This window comes from Rhopilema esculentum, chromosome 8 (genome assembly GCF_057945365.1).
Source record: "Rhopilema esculentum isolate cy_ngs chromosome 8, ASM5794536v1, whole genome shotgun sequence".
In the NCBI taxonomy this organism is placed as follows: Eukaryota; Metazoa; Cnidaria; class Scyphozoa; order Rhizostomeae; family Rhizostomatidae; genus Rhopilema; species Rhopilema esculentum.
The window spans coordinates 5,295,344-5,312,965 of NC_142822.1; the positions used below are offsets into that span (position 1 = coordinate 5,295,344).

General features: G+C 37.8%; 1 protein-coding gene across 1 annotated transcript in view; it reads right to left on the reverse strand.

The window, feature by feature from the left end:
- LOC135695216 (uncharacterized) overlaps positions 1-7,747 on the reverse strand; it is a 29,193-nt gene extending 21,446 nt beyond the window's left edge. Inside the window, exon 1 of the mRNA XM_065214217.2 lies at positions 7,589-7,747. Coding sequence (XP_065070289.2) covers positions 7,589-7,594 — 6 coding nt within the window. The 5' untranslated portion in view covers positions 7,595-7,747. The remainder of the gene's footprint in view (positions 1-7,588) is intronic.
- Between the last annotated feature and the right edge of the window lie 9,875 nt (positions 7,748-17,622).

A 17,622-nucleotide genomic window follows, 5' to 3' on the forward strand; every position in this document is an offset into this window, starting at 1 on the left:
TTTGGTTTGAATATTAGAGGAGACCCTTAACATTTTGCCAGTACAATACAATCTGAGTCACCGAGTACAAAAGCTCCCAGTAATTACCATTGTTTTCCTTTTCATCCTTTTCAAAGCGACCTTTTCATCGGGACCTCTGAGTTGTAGGGTAGTTCCTGTTTAAGGCAGGAGGACGAACTTCTGAAATTAAATTTAAGCAAGCCATTTTTCTGTCATGCACACTCCATCTCCCCTCGATCTCGACTTTTCTGGTACAAAAAAAACGAAGATTCTCTCTCGGCAGCGGCGGCAAATTTTTCTACTGTTTATAATAGGCCTCTGAATATGACTTCCTTTGCCCTCTGCAGTCTGAGAGAAAACTATATGCTGTCAGGTTCCTCGCGATGTCTGTGATATTCCTGACTTTAACAGTAAATAGGACCAACAGAACGACCCTAAACAATTAGATTTCTATAAGTGCCACTCGACTGAAACGATCGATTCTTGTATAAATCAAGTGACGACAGTGTAGGGCCGAAGCTTCCAGCAGCAAAAACTTCTTCAGCAGCTGAATCATGACGTCTACAGTTAGTTTTATACATGATATCAAAATAGTTAAGGCCTGAGTAACTGATCTGACTATGGCCTGAGTGAAAATTCTTTGTGACCTTTGACCACGGCGCAGAAAATCAACAAATTATACCGAAACATAGGGCTCCAAAAGTCTAGGTCCTGCCTTCATGAAAGAGCAGGACCTGAGGTCCTGCCATTTCTGAAGGGCAGGAGTGCTATTGTTTTCTTCTATTGTGAGGCAGGACCAAAAACAGGGCTACAAGGCGTTTGCCCATTGTTAGGCAGGACCAAACATAGGGTTTAGTCCTGCCTACGAGTATTGAGCAGGACTGACCACAGGGCTAAATTTTTGACGATATCAATTTACGAACGGGATACTCGAAATTCCATTCCAGTCACCCTGTGTCTCAAAATTGAAAAAGGGCACAGCCACGAAGTATAAGTGTAGAATAAGACAAGAAATGCCTTTGAATCAGGCATATAATGATTTCATAAAGTGAATCAATTTTTAATATTTTAAAAATTGTTATCTTTGGTAATTTGTGGTCCTGCCCGGCAGGACAAGCAGGACCTTTGACTTCGCCACTGCACGGATGGGCTAAACAGACCTCTGACAGCTCTTTCAAAATTACATGTCACCAAGACACATTCACTTTGAGTTCTTCTCTACACCTTGCACTCCTTAAAAGCCAGTTCATTTTGGCGTGGTTCGATGCTGATTTTTGGACAGCTTGAGGCTCGAGTAGAATGTTTCTACGGCCACCACATACAGGGGCGTCGCAAAAGGGGGATACGGAGGGTGCGGTACCCCCCCCAACTTTTAGTCTGTCGGCACATTAAGGATTTTTGCCGGGGAAAAGAAGCAATTTTTGTACTCTTCTAGTTATCTTTTTGCAACAATTGTAACGCATTAACATTTCTGTAGTAGTTGAACTTTAAAGTATAGCATTAAAGTATGACCTTTGAAACAGAAACGCATAAAAGCAGCATGTATAAGTATCTATCTTTTGATCACACCCTTGATTAGTGAGACACGCCCTTTTTTGTCGGCAAAAACTACTTTTTACCCCTCCAAAAACTTCTTTGGCTTTGCCCCTGACTACATAAAAGTTTTGTATGACGGTTTTAGTAACACGGTTGACTATCTCATTATATACGGGGTATAAGCTCTGTTACCTGTAAAGTTATTACAAGCCGTGTATAAAAAAACCAGCTCTTAAGGTTGCCAAATATTAAGAAACAACAGTCCTGGTCACCTTTAATCTTTTGAAACTGACGATCTTCAACAAGGAACAAGCACCCATTTCGACCCATTATGCACGTCGGTGGTGTAATCGTAAATTCGTAGGAAGTATAACGCAAAGGCCAAAAAACAAAAACAGCATTTTACGTGCAATCACGAACAAAACCACCTTCGCACTGCGCATGCCCAGTTTACATAAGCAAATGTCAAATATGCAATTGCAAACTTTTTATATGACTTTGATTAATCACTTTCAAACTCAATCGAACCTTGGTTTTAACATGTATTGAAAGCCTTACCAATTCACTTGCTATATTGTCAAATCAAAGTTTTTGATATTCGTACTTATATCTAGTATGATCCCAGGGGGGGGGGGGGGGCACTCAGCACATAGACATTTAGACATACGGGGGGGTCAGTCCAAGAATTTTACAGGCCACCCAAAAATATCAGCTCATTTTCAAAAGACCCAAAAATATCAGTTCTACTTATATCTTATACCTAAAAATATCACAAATTGTAATTTCAGAAGAGATACTGTAGTATCACATGGCTGTAGCATTAAAACTTCCAAAGAGTATGGTCACATGACTTGCAATGGGTAAAAAAAACCTGAGCCGATAAACAACACATATGATTCAGATATGGAAATCTCACAAAAACCCAAAAATATCAGTGTTTCTAAATTTGATACCTAGAAATATCAAAATTGTACCTATTGTTTTTGCAGGACCCAAAAATATCATTTCTGATAAATATTTAACCCAAAAATATCACTTTTTGTAAGCATTTGACCCAAAAATATCGGACTGACCCCCCCCGTATGTCTATGTGCTGAGTGCCTCCCTGGGAGTATGATTCTGATATTTATGAAGCATAACCCCACTGTTTCCTTGGCTAGGTAGTATAACGCTGCAGCTCAAACATTTTCGGAAGCGTAACGTCGTTAGGCCGCGTTACCTCTCCACTACACCACTGATACACATGGTACACACGGTGTTATCTTATGTAATGCTTTTTGCTTTCACAAAGAAGCTCTTTGGTATTCAAAGAACTTAAGAAACCTTTAGTGTCAAAGGCGACAAAAATTATGATTTGAGTAAGAAGGACTTTTTGATACTTGTCATATTGTTTTCTAAAAATGTTTAGTTTCGGTCGAAATATCTAAAGTGCGCTTGGTCAGTTGACTCTTTCTATATCTTTGAATTATTTCTGCATGCAAATGATATGGGACAATGAAATGCTATTCAAGTAATGTACTCTGGTTTTATTCCTGGCTAGCACCCATCAGAACATTTTCTTAAGGAGCACGCTTCCAAGTTACAAAACCCCTGCTCAAGCTACACGCATCTGTATCATCAGTATGGAGTCGCTTGGAAACCCGATGATTTTGTACCCTGATATTAATATACTATGTACAGTGGCGTAGCCAGGGTTGGAAGATTGGAGGGGCAAAGAGGAGACCGACAGCAAGGGTCCGGAGGAAACGTTTTGCTGGCCACACCCTTGAGGATTGGGGAAAAGCCCATTTTGTGAGTTTGTTTGGCAAAGCTATGGCTTTTTATGTACGAAGAATGAGTACATATTTTTACGTGGAAATGGTTTGTTAATCAAACACAATAACCGTCATATGTAGCTGTTTGTGGCTGACCCCATTCTACAACTGTCTGTTTGCTTCACAATTCCTTAAACATTTATATTTTGAAGGCGAGGAAGCTTTACATCTTATTTTTTCGCGAATGTCTAAAGATGGTGAAAGACGACAGGAATTTGAATAACTCTATATAAACCCTAAAACGACAGGGAATTTGAAAAACTTTCTGCAGAGGTACAGTCGAGGGTCCGCGCCCTTTAGATTGGCTTGAAATTTTCGCGACCACGTCCTTTAGATTGGCTTGAAATACATTTAAGAATATTTCTTACAGTCGTTTCTTTGCAGTCTTTGAAAAAAATTAAGTTTTGTCTGAAATATCAACCCCCTCTCCTGAGGTACTAGTTTTTATTGCAGATTTGCATTTTCTAAGACACCAACATTCTAAGCATTGGAGGCGGCCGTCCCCTTTTCCCCCTCGCTAAACTACAGCATGATCAATTTTGTACTCAAGATAAAATTAAGATTACTGTCCACTGTTCGGTCATAAAGTGGGCGATGTCATACAGGCAGAGCTTGACACGCTTTTGGTGTATAGAACAAGTCGATTCTTAGTTGCTACTCCGAGTTTCACGCTTAATGCGATTATCATCAGGGTTCTGCAGATGTAAGTGAAATGATATTAATGGGGTTTAGTGATAACGTCATTTGAATATTGTCTAGAATTTCAATTTGGCCTATATAATATCAACCATGAAGTACCTTTATAACAGCAAGCATAATTCGGGACATTAACTGGTCGTGTCTCAAATGCAATTTGCGAAAGACTTAATTGATTTTCAGATTCTTAATTGAAATTTTTTTGGTTTTTAGATTCTTAATTGAAACATTTCTTGGTTTTTAGATTCTTAATTGAAACATTTATTGGTTTTCTCTCAGGCTCGGTGATTCAAAAGAAAACGTTGTGAAATTATATTTTTATGGCGTCATCCGGTGCCAACACTGCTCTACCAAGCTGAATGTTACTATTTACTACAAAATGTGTGAACATTCCACTGAAGTTCATTGAACGTTTTTATGAATGAATTAATGTGAATGAGTGCCATATAAAACGCCACCGATCTGCTCTATTGGGGACCAAACATTCCTCGGTTAAACTCAACACGTGAATTAGTCTATTTTCGTGTCAGCTGTGTCTCAAGTCTTTGATCTTATAACTCTTAAGGTATTTCCATTGTAATGTGAAACCTGAAGTCGTTTACACGTAACTATTTTATTTTTTATTATTGCATTCACGACCTCTAACGTGCAATTTGGCAAAGCCTCTCTTATTTTCCCTTCCTTTGTCAAATTGAAGTTAATGTTTGCTAAACTAACATCGAAACACCGCCTTCATTTAATCTCTGTTTTTATAAAGATAATCCTTTTGCAACCAATCTTGTAAGTTTCGGGAAGGTACGAGCGACAGCGTATTCCCAGAATACTGCAAATGTCCTTTAAGGTGGAGCATGTGCCCCTTTGAGCTTTAATTTTCACTAACAAAGACCTAGAGTGCCCTTTTCCGATAACTTTGCTGTTTCTGGTAACAATTATAAGTACCTTTACAAAAGTCGTGCATCCCAAGTTGTAAAAACTATTTGCAAGGTAGTCGCTAAATTCCATAACATGTTGCATCATTTTACTTTACATCATAACACAAATTTTTTTGGAACCAAGTTCAATTCCGAAAGAAACCTTGTAATTATGTTTTTGCATTCTCTTATTCGTCTGACAAAACTCAGAAAGTGGAGATTGAAAGCAAGCTTTATTATGTTTCTTATGATTTGTGTTTAGTTCTGTTGGAGACATTTCTCTTACGAATTTACACCTGCTTGTGATGAATCGTGCATATCATGTCAGCTGCTTTGAAGCTTACCTACCTTCTCTATTCCTAGAAAAGCTAAGAACAGTTCTCATTAAAGCCTTGAAAGTCTTCAAAATGTCCTGAGCTAAAAATGCATTCAATGCTACCGAGGAATAACCTACCTCGTGTAAAAACCTGCTGCAGCGTTTTTGAATTGATTCAAATTACTGTAAAGAATATTGTGCTGTTTGAGGCAGAGAGCACTGGAGGGATCATACACCCTATATTTTGCCAAGTAATATAAACCGTTTTGAAAATAGCTTTGATAAAAGCAAACATTTTACAACATACTTAAAGTTTTTCGTCGGACACTCCTCAGGGTATAAAGCGTCAGAATAAAGTTCCGAAATAACACGTTTTTTTAAAAGGGTATCCAAAATTATCTTGATTTTTGTAACTTTCTGAAAATTTTATAAATTTGTTAACAAAAATATAAATGCAGTTATATCTTCTCGATAATACTATTAGGAAAATAAGAGCAAAGAAAGACTGGAACAGTTTGCAGTTAATTATAGCAAATTCCTGGTCGACTACGTAGATGAGAACACGTGAAGAGCTCCCCGCTTTCCTTTAATGCAATCAAGGATAATCCCATAATGCAATAACACAAATGATATACTCGCATCATGCAACACCAGATCTTTGCTACTTTTGGCAATACTAAAGAGCACCTCAGCAAATACCTATTGACCTACTTTTACTTCAATGCACGAGTCTCGAACTGGAGCAAATAATGGTACCTGATATTTAATGGATATTAAATGGATCAAAAAGCCAGAGGCCCCTTTGTCTGTCTGTTTACGCACGAACTAACTGAGCAAAGGAACGCAGTACTGGATTTGCTGCTTAACTTGAACAGTCGGTACATCACCAGCATTAAGAACTTTTGGCTTTCTGTTCGCCGTATATTTCGTTTGGGAGACGCATAAGGTCTGAGTAAGACATTCCTTCTCATTAAACGAGCATGCGTAATGCAGCTTAGTTCGACGCACATGCACTATTCTCTTGTTCCTCTCCTAACAAATACGTGTCTGAAGGCTACCTCCAAAAACCGGACCTTGTCCACACCAACTTTCCCCTCTCGTTACTGCGCAATGTTTTCGCGCGTTTCTGTTTGTAGTCAGTAGGCAAACACGAATCATTCGTCAAACGCAAATGATATTCAAATGAATATTCTTAAACTATGGTTCCTTTCCGAGATTGTTTGAAATTGAAAAAATTTTAAATTTGTTTCCCCACTTTTGCTTTAGCATCGTCACAGTTTCAAGCATAACTTTCTGCAAAGACCGAGATACACTTTTTGCTCAGGGGGATCAGCCCTGATAAATCAGTGTAACAAAAGCCATATTTCACAAAATAAATATATTCTACTTATACAACTTAAGTTTTTTGGGGAGCCAAGGCCCCCCCTGGCCCCCGGTATATCGGTCCTTGACTACCTGTAATAAGCGAATCCCTTTTAATCCATTACCGACAGAGCTGTGACGAGATTGCGTGCTCCCTATGCGCACTCCTTTGAAAACAAGCTTGTTAGTTTGTCCTCTGAAAAGGAGTATTTGTCAATTGCGCTGGAATTCGCACGATATTTATCCAGATTTGTATTCAAATAACCTGCAGGTTTTATTTTTCTCCACTTGGGTTTTAACAAAAGGTACGAAGCTGCTCTTTATATTTACGTCACCGAGGTTGTAGTGCCTAAATGCCACGAAATTCTCTTAAAATGGATGAATGAAGGTCGCCCAAATTTGCAAAATACTTAGCAACGTTCTATCAAAATATTTCAAGTTAAGCTAGAAAGATGATTCTCTAGTGTAATGTCAATAGAATCGCTTGCATGACGCGAAAGCCCGCGTATCCTTCTCTGTTTTTTCAAAAGTAAACAATAGTTGAAATTTATTTGAATATTTATCTTGGCTTCTGAACATAGCAAGAGCAAAAACGGAAACAGAGGCTCTGTCCACGCAGCAAAATACTCGGTATTTTAAGCTACTTTTAGCTGAGGCAGAAAAATGCGTAATACCACTAAACGCTTCATGTTTGCTCTTGAATTACCCTTCAGTAAATGATAGTGATCTTAAAAAAATCAAAACTTAAAAATTTAGAAGAAAGGCAATGGATTGAAAACGATGGTAAAGTTTGGGCTGGACAGAAAATTAATCAAAATTTTCCAAGTAAATTTTACTAACTCATTTTGAGAAGCATTCTTCACCTTCATAAACATACAGATAAATTGCACACAGAAAATCTATCTAATACTGAACTACATATGAAAACATTTTAAAATTCTAGAGAAACTCACCAACATATTTTCGCCTTCTTGGTTGCTCTCTTCAATGCGTCTATCAATGGATGTCTGCTATGCAGGAGACTCTACCAGACACGTTCTTGTCGCGTGTGCCGTATCAGTACGGTTTCACCTCTATTTATAGTGGACATGAGAATAGACGGATTCGCTTGTGTATCGATCCTCATACTTATTCTTTTAAACAATGCAAGAAGCGAAAATCTTGTGCAACCACATACAAGACATTTGACACTTGAAATTTTTATCAAGCCTTCGGCAGAACGTCAGCCCAGTGAGTTGTCAATCAAATTGATGCTTTTCTGTCTAACAAAAAATTCTTAGGCGTGTCAAATGGCAAAAGGCTTGGTTATGGCTTGTGCTGACATCATGAATTGTAAGGTAAAGAAACAAGACTGTCAATAGGGGGATTTTGATACCTCAGCACCTGGGTCGAAAAAGGTATTTGGATAATTTGCATCTCGAATTTACCCCGAGGTTGCAGTTAGCTCTCGTTGGTACTGGGTAAAATCAGTCATTTTTTCAAATGAAAGGAGCCACACTAAATGTGCTCATATATTCAATTCAGTACTGAAAGCTCATTGCATATCGGAATTTAAGGTTTCTTAACTGCTGAGTAGGTACAACTAAGTAGATCACCTTAAAAGGCTGTATATTCAAGGGTAATGCAAATTGTAATAATCAGAAGATATGGTGCTTGGATTGATCCTTACGTGAAATTAAAAGCGTTCAATTTTTTGTTATGAACATTATGCATGCAGAAAAAGACATCATGTTTGATATTTTACGTTCACAAGATTCCCAGGAATCCTAGCTACTCTAAGCTCTCTAAGCAACTTGGAATGTTTTGAGGGATTTATCAGACCGATCTAGACAACATGTGCTATTCGTGGATTCTTACGCAAGTTAAACATGGGGAGGGACCAAGTGCAATTACAGGTTGATAAAGGAGGCTCGTTTGTCTAAAATCTTTCACTGTATAAAAAAGTAGTGAGGTATTAAGCATGCCTTTCTTTTTAGACAGGTATCTATCACTTCCATTTAACTATTGCAAAGAGAAATTTTTTACTTCTTCGTCGTTTAATTCAGAGAACATCCAGACTATTTGACACTCTAGCCCTTTCTGTACTCACACACTTTTCTGACGGATAGAAATTTACAGCGCGGGTTTATCAAAGTAGATATTTTATAATTGCATTATTTATTCAAGCGACGAAAACTTTTACTTATAGCTGAATTTTACCGCGCCCAAAATGGGGCAGCTCCACTTAGCATTTGAAAGACCTTTACAGAGGCTGAGACTTAAAAATAAGAGAAAATGCGCTAAAATCAGTTGTCTTGTTGATGTCTGATAATATTTTTTTGAGCAACTGAATAAAAATTCTGTTAAAAATTTACCGCTGATCATCAAAGCAACATTGTTTGTGTTAATGCCATGTTTGGTACCGATGAGACAGAAATATCGAGTAATGTGATGTACTATAGCTTGAAAACATGTTTACTGGAATTGAGTTATTTTCGTAGCTCTGCTTTGTGATGTTGCGTACAAAGGAATAGCGACCACACGGTCTTCGCACACAGGGAAATATCAATTCTTGAAACCAGAGTCACAAGCGATATTTCTAAAACTATTAATTTTTTAAAGAAAAAGGGAGGTTGTATCTGACAAGACCCTGTGATGTTTACAGAAGAGTGAAGGGTAAACCTTCTTGACCAAAAAGTTTAATTTTTATTGATAACAAGATACCTACTTGTTAATCTGTTTAATGAACAAGAAACAATGATTTGTGAAAACGCTTGGTTGAGATGGATTTTGCAATACTACTTGGAAACTGCAGAACACTGGAAGTCCTCTTGCAAGTAGGGGGTGGAAGGGGTCGATGTATGTCACTCTTGCGGTCTTGTCCAAAGATTTCTTGTACGTAGGTTGTGTTGCAAAAACATCCACAGATATTCAATAAAGGCAGTTAATATTGGAAAGAAACTTCTTGGAAATAACACGGTTTCCTGGATTGCTTTGGTGCCCTCTTGTTCCGATGCCGATGCACTTGTGCATGGATTAAATGACTATATTAAATGAATCTTTAGACAGTGGCTGATGATGCCTTTTTTGCTGCGGGAAGGAAAGAAACAGTAACAGCAGTATCTTGATTGTCATGAAAGCGAAGTAGTGATTTTCTTACCAGTTCCCACTTCCCTATTCATTTGCAGTATCATAAAAATAAGAAAACGTTCTACAAATTTTGATATTGACAGTTTATACATATTTTTGGAGCAGCAATAGTGGGCTGTAGCCATACAAAGCTTGAATAACTTGATTCTATCATCCATATTGCTATCGATAACCGATAAAAACAGAATGATTGAGAAAATGATTGAGAAAATGATATACAAAATGATTGATAATAAGCCTTACGTTTTTGGTTGGCTATGTACCAATGGATTTATTCAGTAGCGGCGCCACGGGGGGGGACTGGGGGGGACACGTCCCCCTCAGTTCTCAGGAGAATCGATTTTGTAGTTCGTCTAAATTCGATTAGAAAATGTTGGGGGAGGGGTAATATTTTGACACCGTACTTTTTGTAATGTAATCCTATGATTTTCAAACTGCCAATTTTCAAACAAAAGTTAGTCATAGGCGTTCCCTTCGGATAAAATTGGCGTTTTCTGTTGGTAAAAGGGCATTTTCTGGTTGTAAAAAGGGCGTGGCTTAAATTTTTCTGGTTTGTCCCCCCCAGAGCTTAGTGGCTGGCGCCGTCATTGGATTTATTGTATTATCCAACCAATGGGAAATTTAAATAGTCATCAAAATGCGTCTGGACATTTCTTTATTATAATATCGATATAGGAAATGAAGCATTCTAGCAAATAGCAAGCTGACGGTGCTTCTTCAAACTGCTTGCAGGAGAGCTACGCTTGTCTTGTTTGCTTAAAGACCCATATAAATAGATAGTAAAATGTCGACTGAAATAAAGTATGGTTATTATGTTCATAAATTCTTAATTTTCAGGAATTCCGAGCCTCGATATTCTTATAAGATCTATTCCTACAAAAAGTGTGTACATCCTCAGGGGGTGCTTCATCACCAACGGACCCTACCTTGTTACGCGCGTCAATGTTCTGTTGGTTGATATCTGGGAATCGTTTTTTACCGTGTATGATGGACCTAATTCATGACCGAAATGTGTTCTTTTACAGTTTGAGCTTCTTTTTAACTAGTATATGTGTAAATCTAGTATATGGTGTGTCTTCCTGAAAACTGCTTTCAATATCCTGGACCTGTGACAAACTCACGTATTTTGTCATGGCCTGCATGGAATTTTTGATTCTACGTTATTTCGGACTCGGGCTGTCACATAGTTCAGTTTTCCAGTCTCATTCTTCTTGACAAATATATGTAGATACAACTAAGAATACATTTCCTTAGAAGAGATAATCAATTATAATTCAAACAAGACACAAACTACAAACTACGCTACGCAAAGGTAGCAAAGAGCAAAATTACAAGACATTTGACAAGAAGTGTACACGCCGTTTGTGTGGCTAAGAAGCTATTTTACTGCCTTGCTCACCTGCCAATTTTTGGGCCACAATTTGTTTTGCAATTTCACTCAAGTGAAACACAAGTACTTTAAGTGTTCACTCAGTTCATGTCAAACATCTCAATATTGGCTAAAATGTCGATTGCTATGGAATTTCGCATATTTCAAATTTCATAGGACTATCATAGTAAATACAACACAGTCTGTGACAAAAATAAGTATGTAAGCAAACAGGAGCGAACACTGTATAGCCTTGTTGACATAGCCTACCCAGATCAATTCGTTTATATGTGTCACATATTTCGATAGCGGCCATGGATCTTTCATATGATTTTAACTGTTGCTCAACACCAATGACATTTTGGCACTAATTTCAGGTCCCAAAGGCGAAAACTAGGAATCACAATTTTTGTAATGTTTGCATTTCTTTTTTTAGAACTTTCTCTATTTGTAAATTTTTACTTCATCTCATTTGCTTTCTTTGCAACACGATCTTGAGTTTTAACATCTTTCAATGATCTAAATGCTTACAGTCTTACTGTAAAATTTAAAAATAGAAAAGGAAATTTCAGGAATTCTAAAAATATGCTTCTGAGATTATCGTGGTTGTAAGATGGCTGGGTAAAAGCGCAGAGCAACGATTGGTTTACGTCAGTTACTGCAATAGATCTAATCCCTTGAATTCAGTTGGTCTAGTAAAAGCCGCGAACATTATATTTAGAGTGGGAAACCAAAATGGGGTAATTAGCTCACCCAGAGTCAATCTGAGCTGGCATGACTATCTGAAACAAGAGAGAGATGATTTTTTGTCGAATTCTTATGCCATAATGTAATAGTCTCATCTCTCCTCTAAACATGAGCATAGCGGATAATGGTTTTTTTGAGGGGGGGGGGGGGGGGGGCGGGTGGGTTGGTGAGTATGGGTCTTGCTCGAATACTTTTGTTGAATGCAAACAGAACTGACTCTGTGTATTGAATGTCTACAGGGAATGAGCCTCTTTACTCTCTGCATTGAAACAGTCATGCAGCATGCGAAAGAGCCGGAGCTAGAAGGGGACATTGTTAGGTAGTTGAAATAGGGACATTGCTGTCTTTTGCAACAATTTACTTTTACTGACGCCTTCTCCTTAAATCAAGGCCACCAAAATATAGAAACTTATACAATCAATTTTGTGCCATGGAATATGTCATCTTTGCACAGGCGCGGTCTGGCCTGGGTGGCAAAGTGGCGATCGCTCTTTGATCGAGCCGGGCTCTTTGCTTTAAAACGAAAAAAATGACAACGAGGCCTTTTTCACAGAGGTTTGAGAATGTGAATTTTATTCTTTCTTTTTAATAGTAAAAGTCACAAAAATAAAAACAAATATAAATGGTAAACCTGATAACAAATGTTACGAATAAATTTGGTTTAATATTTGTTCCAGGTTACCAAACAAAAACCGTTAGCAAATAAGAGTAAGATGGTCCTCAGAATATTTTACCAATTATCAATCAAAAGACTGAAGGTGGTGTTCTCTCATCATTTGAACCATTTATTTTTTGGCTGTCGGTGCGCCAATCGCAAAGACGGCCAAAAATAAAAACCCAACCGTTTTTAGGGGGTTGAGAAGAAGAACAATGGCCTCCTTCCGCCGACTAGCAACACCTTGTTCATGCAAAAATTGCAAGCCATATGGCCATTAACTAATACACGAAGAAAGAAAGATGAATTTAACATGCCTGCAAACACCAAAAATACCTAGATATGGGTAGGGTGGGCAGGGTCGCAAAGGAAAACCGTTCCTCTCTTCTCTACGTCTAACTTCAGGTTATCTTGTAGCGTGTGAGAATAAAACTATACCAAGACAAAGTTTATATACCCAAGGCCAATGCCCACTTGCACGCTTGTTGCTTTAGCCGTATAAAAGACACAATGTAAAGCTTATTCGAGCACTGCTACAATAAACACAAACTCCACCACCGTGCAATCTGTGTCCAAAACAAAAGCCCAAGGGGCATCTAAAAAGGCGTTCCCTGTCACATATTAAACGTGATTAAATTTTATTAAATCAAGCTGAAATTGAGGGTTACTGCAAGGCGCACATCGAGCTATCGAACATTACAATATTATAACTAAATGACATGAATATCAATGAGTACAGTTGTGAAGTGGCGCACCATGTTAAGCCACGTAATAAGCAGTACAATCCCCTTTGTTAGAAGATTCAACAATCGTGGGCCTAACAGACATCCTTGTCTTACCAATGTCTTGCATTTAATTCCTCTTATTTATATAGCATATGAATATTTAAATTGGCCGTTGGCTTTTTGCTCATCTTCCAAACAACTAACGTCTTCTAAAAATCTACATGGTTTAAGGTTTTCGACGCTTACATTATAATTCAAATACACGCTGATAATACAGAAAGACGGTTTGTCTGCAGGAATTTTCAATTTTTTAAGGTTTTTAACAAAATTCAAATTTTCTCCACAGCACTTTTGTCACTAAATCACATCAGTTTATTATTTATTGAGCCTCCTGATACTTAACATGTATTTTTCATAAACGACATTTCTCTGTAGTTCGATCTAGCTTTTCTGCAACACCTTTCAACAATGAAACTTTTCCACAGTTAGGGCAATCGAAATGAATCAAAAACGCTGCTAAAAGTTCTGATAAACACGGCCCATAGTGATTAGAAGTACAAAGACAGAGGCTGGACGTTTGACTGATTCACACAAAGTACAAAAAGTGCAAAAACTGCATCATAAATACTACCAGAAAATCAATCAACTGATAACTTATTTTCAAATGAAATTATATATTGGTCTTTTTCTTCAGTGGGTGTGGTCCTTCAACCTCTCCCTCATCCATGTCCTTACGGTTTCAGAGCCACCCTGCAATTAGGATACCAGATTGCTACTGTCTTTAAATTTTCTGATTAGTCCTACATAGATATAAGGCAAGATAGCCATCATTGTGAAAGGCTTTAAGATCGCATCTTTTAACTCCTTTTTTATAATATTCGACTCCTTGTGTTGACATATTGCAAAACCAAGGAACTACTGCGCAAGCATAGTACACAAGCGTCTAAAAAGCATTTGTTCTTAAGGGAAAAGCCAGCAACGCTGCCTCTCTCTAGCATTTATATGTACACATTGCCAGTTTCCGTGTACTCAAAAACACTAGCCTGCTTCAAAGGTCAATGATCTTTTTTGAAAGGAAATGGAAGAAGTAATGAATACGTTTTAAGCAAAGCATTGCAATATCGCTGTGCTAGCACGGACATATCTCTAAAATAACTACAGATTTGCTTGACACACGTCTTTATAAGCTTCAGTTTTTGTTAAATCATTCTACTTTGCTTTTGATCTAAGCTCGTGAAAATGATGGGTTGATATTTTTGAAAACAGTGCCAAGTAATAACCCGAATTAGGATCTCGGAGGAGCAATTTAGTATGCAAGGTTTTAGGGAGGCATTCATCTGCAAGGCACCAGGGGCATGTAACCCAAAATTTGGAAAAACACTCTTTCATTAGAAGCGCCGTTGTTAGAGTTTTTGGAAAGGTGCAACTATTTCTTGGTTAAGCCAGAAATCGAGTGAAAAATCGAGTCGTTTGGCCACCTTGACAAGTGAGTCGAGTGAGCGCGTGCACAGTTATCATTTTCTATGCTTGGAAGCATACTACCATGGGGTCTCTAGGTCCATGGGACCTTTTAAAGTGATGAATTCCATTTTAAGAATTGAATTAACCAAACGAAACAAAAGTATGCCTAAAAATAGTTATTTGCTTAAACGAAATAAAATAGTTAATGACGGTTACACTCTGAAACGAATGACGCTAGAGTTTGTCAAGTTGATGTAAAAGGACGTTTGCATGTAAGATAAGCACGGCAGCTGCTTTGCGTTTCTTTGCCTTCATTTTGTTGGCGTGAGCGAAAAGTCGAGTGAAAAATCGAATCTTTGGCCATCCATGCTCGACTTCGCTCGATTTTGAGATCAAATGTCAAGAGTAAGATCGAGCAGAAAATCGAATCGTTTGGCCAAGGCTTTTTTAATCGTTTTCACAACCAAAGGCATCGGAGACAAAGAGCTGTGAAGGTCGTAGCCCTCAGCCTTTATTAATTTAACATTTATCGCATTTCAGGGTCTGTCTGGCAATTTTAACTCAATGATTCAACAATTTTCCGGTAAGATCCATACTAAGCCCCCCCCCCAAACATTTCGCATCCGCCCATGTTCACAACTTTTTAATTTGAATGTGGAGCTATATAAACAGAGGACATTTTTTAAAGAAATCATAAGATAACGGAGTAGAATGGACACGAAACAATGTAAACGTAGCTTGGTTTTCTGGGATGTAAATCAACGTATTAAAGCCCTCGTGTAGTCTGACGTGCAGGAGATTTCGCTTGCTCCGCCTACTGTTGTGTGGCACCAGTCATCTGGTACCGTGCGAGAAAAACACGCGATTTTCCATTTACTTGAGGTTATCTTCCTGGAATCAGCGTACTTAAATGAATTTAGACTTGTTGTTGACAGGAATCATTTCTTTTTTCTTGCAAAGTGGTCAATGATCCTTTCCTTTTCAAACAGAAATAATATTTCATTGCTATAGCCTGTATTCAGAATATCAATCATGGGATCTTATGAATTGCAGACGATCGTGACGAGCCTCTATCACCCCTCCTACGTTTTGAAAAACCCTGAAGGTGGTGTCGAACAACCCGTCTGTCTTGGTAATAGACCCATTCAATTTTGTATTTGACAGTGTTTATATTAGTATGGTTTGGAGGATACTTTAGGTAAAGATAAGTCCCAACGACATCCTGTGTTATGTTTTAGAAGACTAAAGGCCATTTTGGCCTATTTATCTTTTATAGATCTATGCATCTTTAAAAATAACAGCTTTTTCAGAAACTTGGGTAAGTCTTTGTCTGTATATATAGGGCCGTGGCCTTTAAACTAAGTTAATTTGGTACCCCTGTGTTTTAACAGACTAACGTAATGTGAATTCCAGTATTCAGTTTGATATATTATTCTTTTACAACGTTCAAGTCGAATTGAAGTCGAAGTCATGTAGTAACTTTTGAGTGAGATTTATCGTTATGTTCGGTTAAGTTTGTCTTGTCTCTGTTGAACCTGCGTTTATAAATAAAATCCATTCATCACAGCGAAATAAGAGTTACATATAAGCAATCTGTATAAAGAATATAAATCTTAGAACTGTCTTGAGGCAATGAGGATAACACTGCAGAAAAAGATGATACCAAAATTGGCAACGAACTCTTGATTGTTGCAAAGCCACATAAATTATTAAAGCTCTCTATAAACTGAGACTGACTTATCAAAATCCTATTACATACAAAATCTCAAAAAAATTATAGGTTATGACCTTAAACTTGTAGATTGACCATAAAACATAATCACTGCAGCATATAATGTTTATCGTTAGAGCATCCCAAGAGGAATGTTATAGAAAATTTTACAATTCCAGTTTATTTATAAAGTATTATCAAATGAATTATTATTATCTTTCAACTTTCCGATTGTTTCTGGGAAGGCTTACAGTGCTCCGATAATTTTTTTGTGGGCTTCTAGAAGTTTCTTCAATTATCCAGAAATTCCAATAAAATTTTTTCTAAGATAGCTAATAATTTCATTAGTTACTTTTTGAGAAAAACTGTCAGAATGTGTTTGATTGAAGACAGTAACAAAAGACAAGTAACAGCGGATGGTGTCAAAATGGATCGAAACGATAATGAACAGTAATCACATGATTGATTTAAACTGAAAATCTGACGCAGCCAAGCTGATCACACGATCCGGTACTCCCTACTTTTCTATACGGGAGGGGGGTCCATGTCAGCAATTTTTTGTTTACCCCCAAAAATTGAATTACAGTTTTGAAGAGCCCTAAATATTGAGTCTCAAAATTTTGAGGCCCTGAATAATGTTACATATTCTGGACTACAACTAAACAAGCTGCCATCGTATCAGTGGTGGCGCCAGAGGGGGGGCAGGGGGGGCTACAGCCCCCCCGTCGGAGGAGGCTAGCCCCTCCGTCGGAAGATAAATTATGCTTGAATTTTTTTTGTCGGAGCGAATTTTTTAAGTTTTGGCGGAAATAGAAATTTCTAAAAGGACTGTTATCAGAATTCAGGAAGCTCATCCCAAAACAACTCATCGACACATCAATTTCATGGTAAATAATAATCTGTTATAAGAAGTTTGAATTGGTTGTTTAGATGTTCAGTACCAGGTGTTTTCCGCATGCTGTTAAATTTGATCTTATGTTATGGATAGTGCAGTTCGTCCAAATCTTGCTTGCTATAACCAACCTACAACATCGGAATATTTTTGTGCGATAGCGATATGGCAACAAATGTTACCCGTTTCAGTGTTTCAGTGTTAGATTCAAGAGTTCTGGGATACTGCCGAAGAAGCAGCGGATCGCTTGGAATTGCCGGAAGAAAAAAGACCACCAAGAAAGAGGGCAACGCCTGCT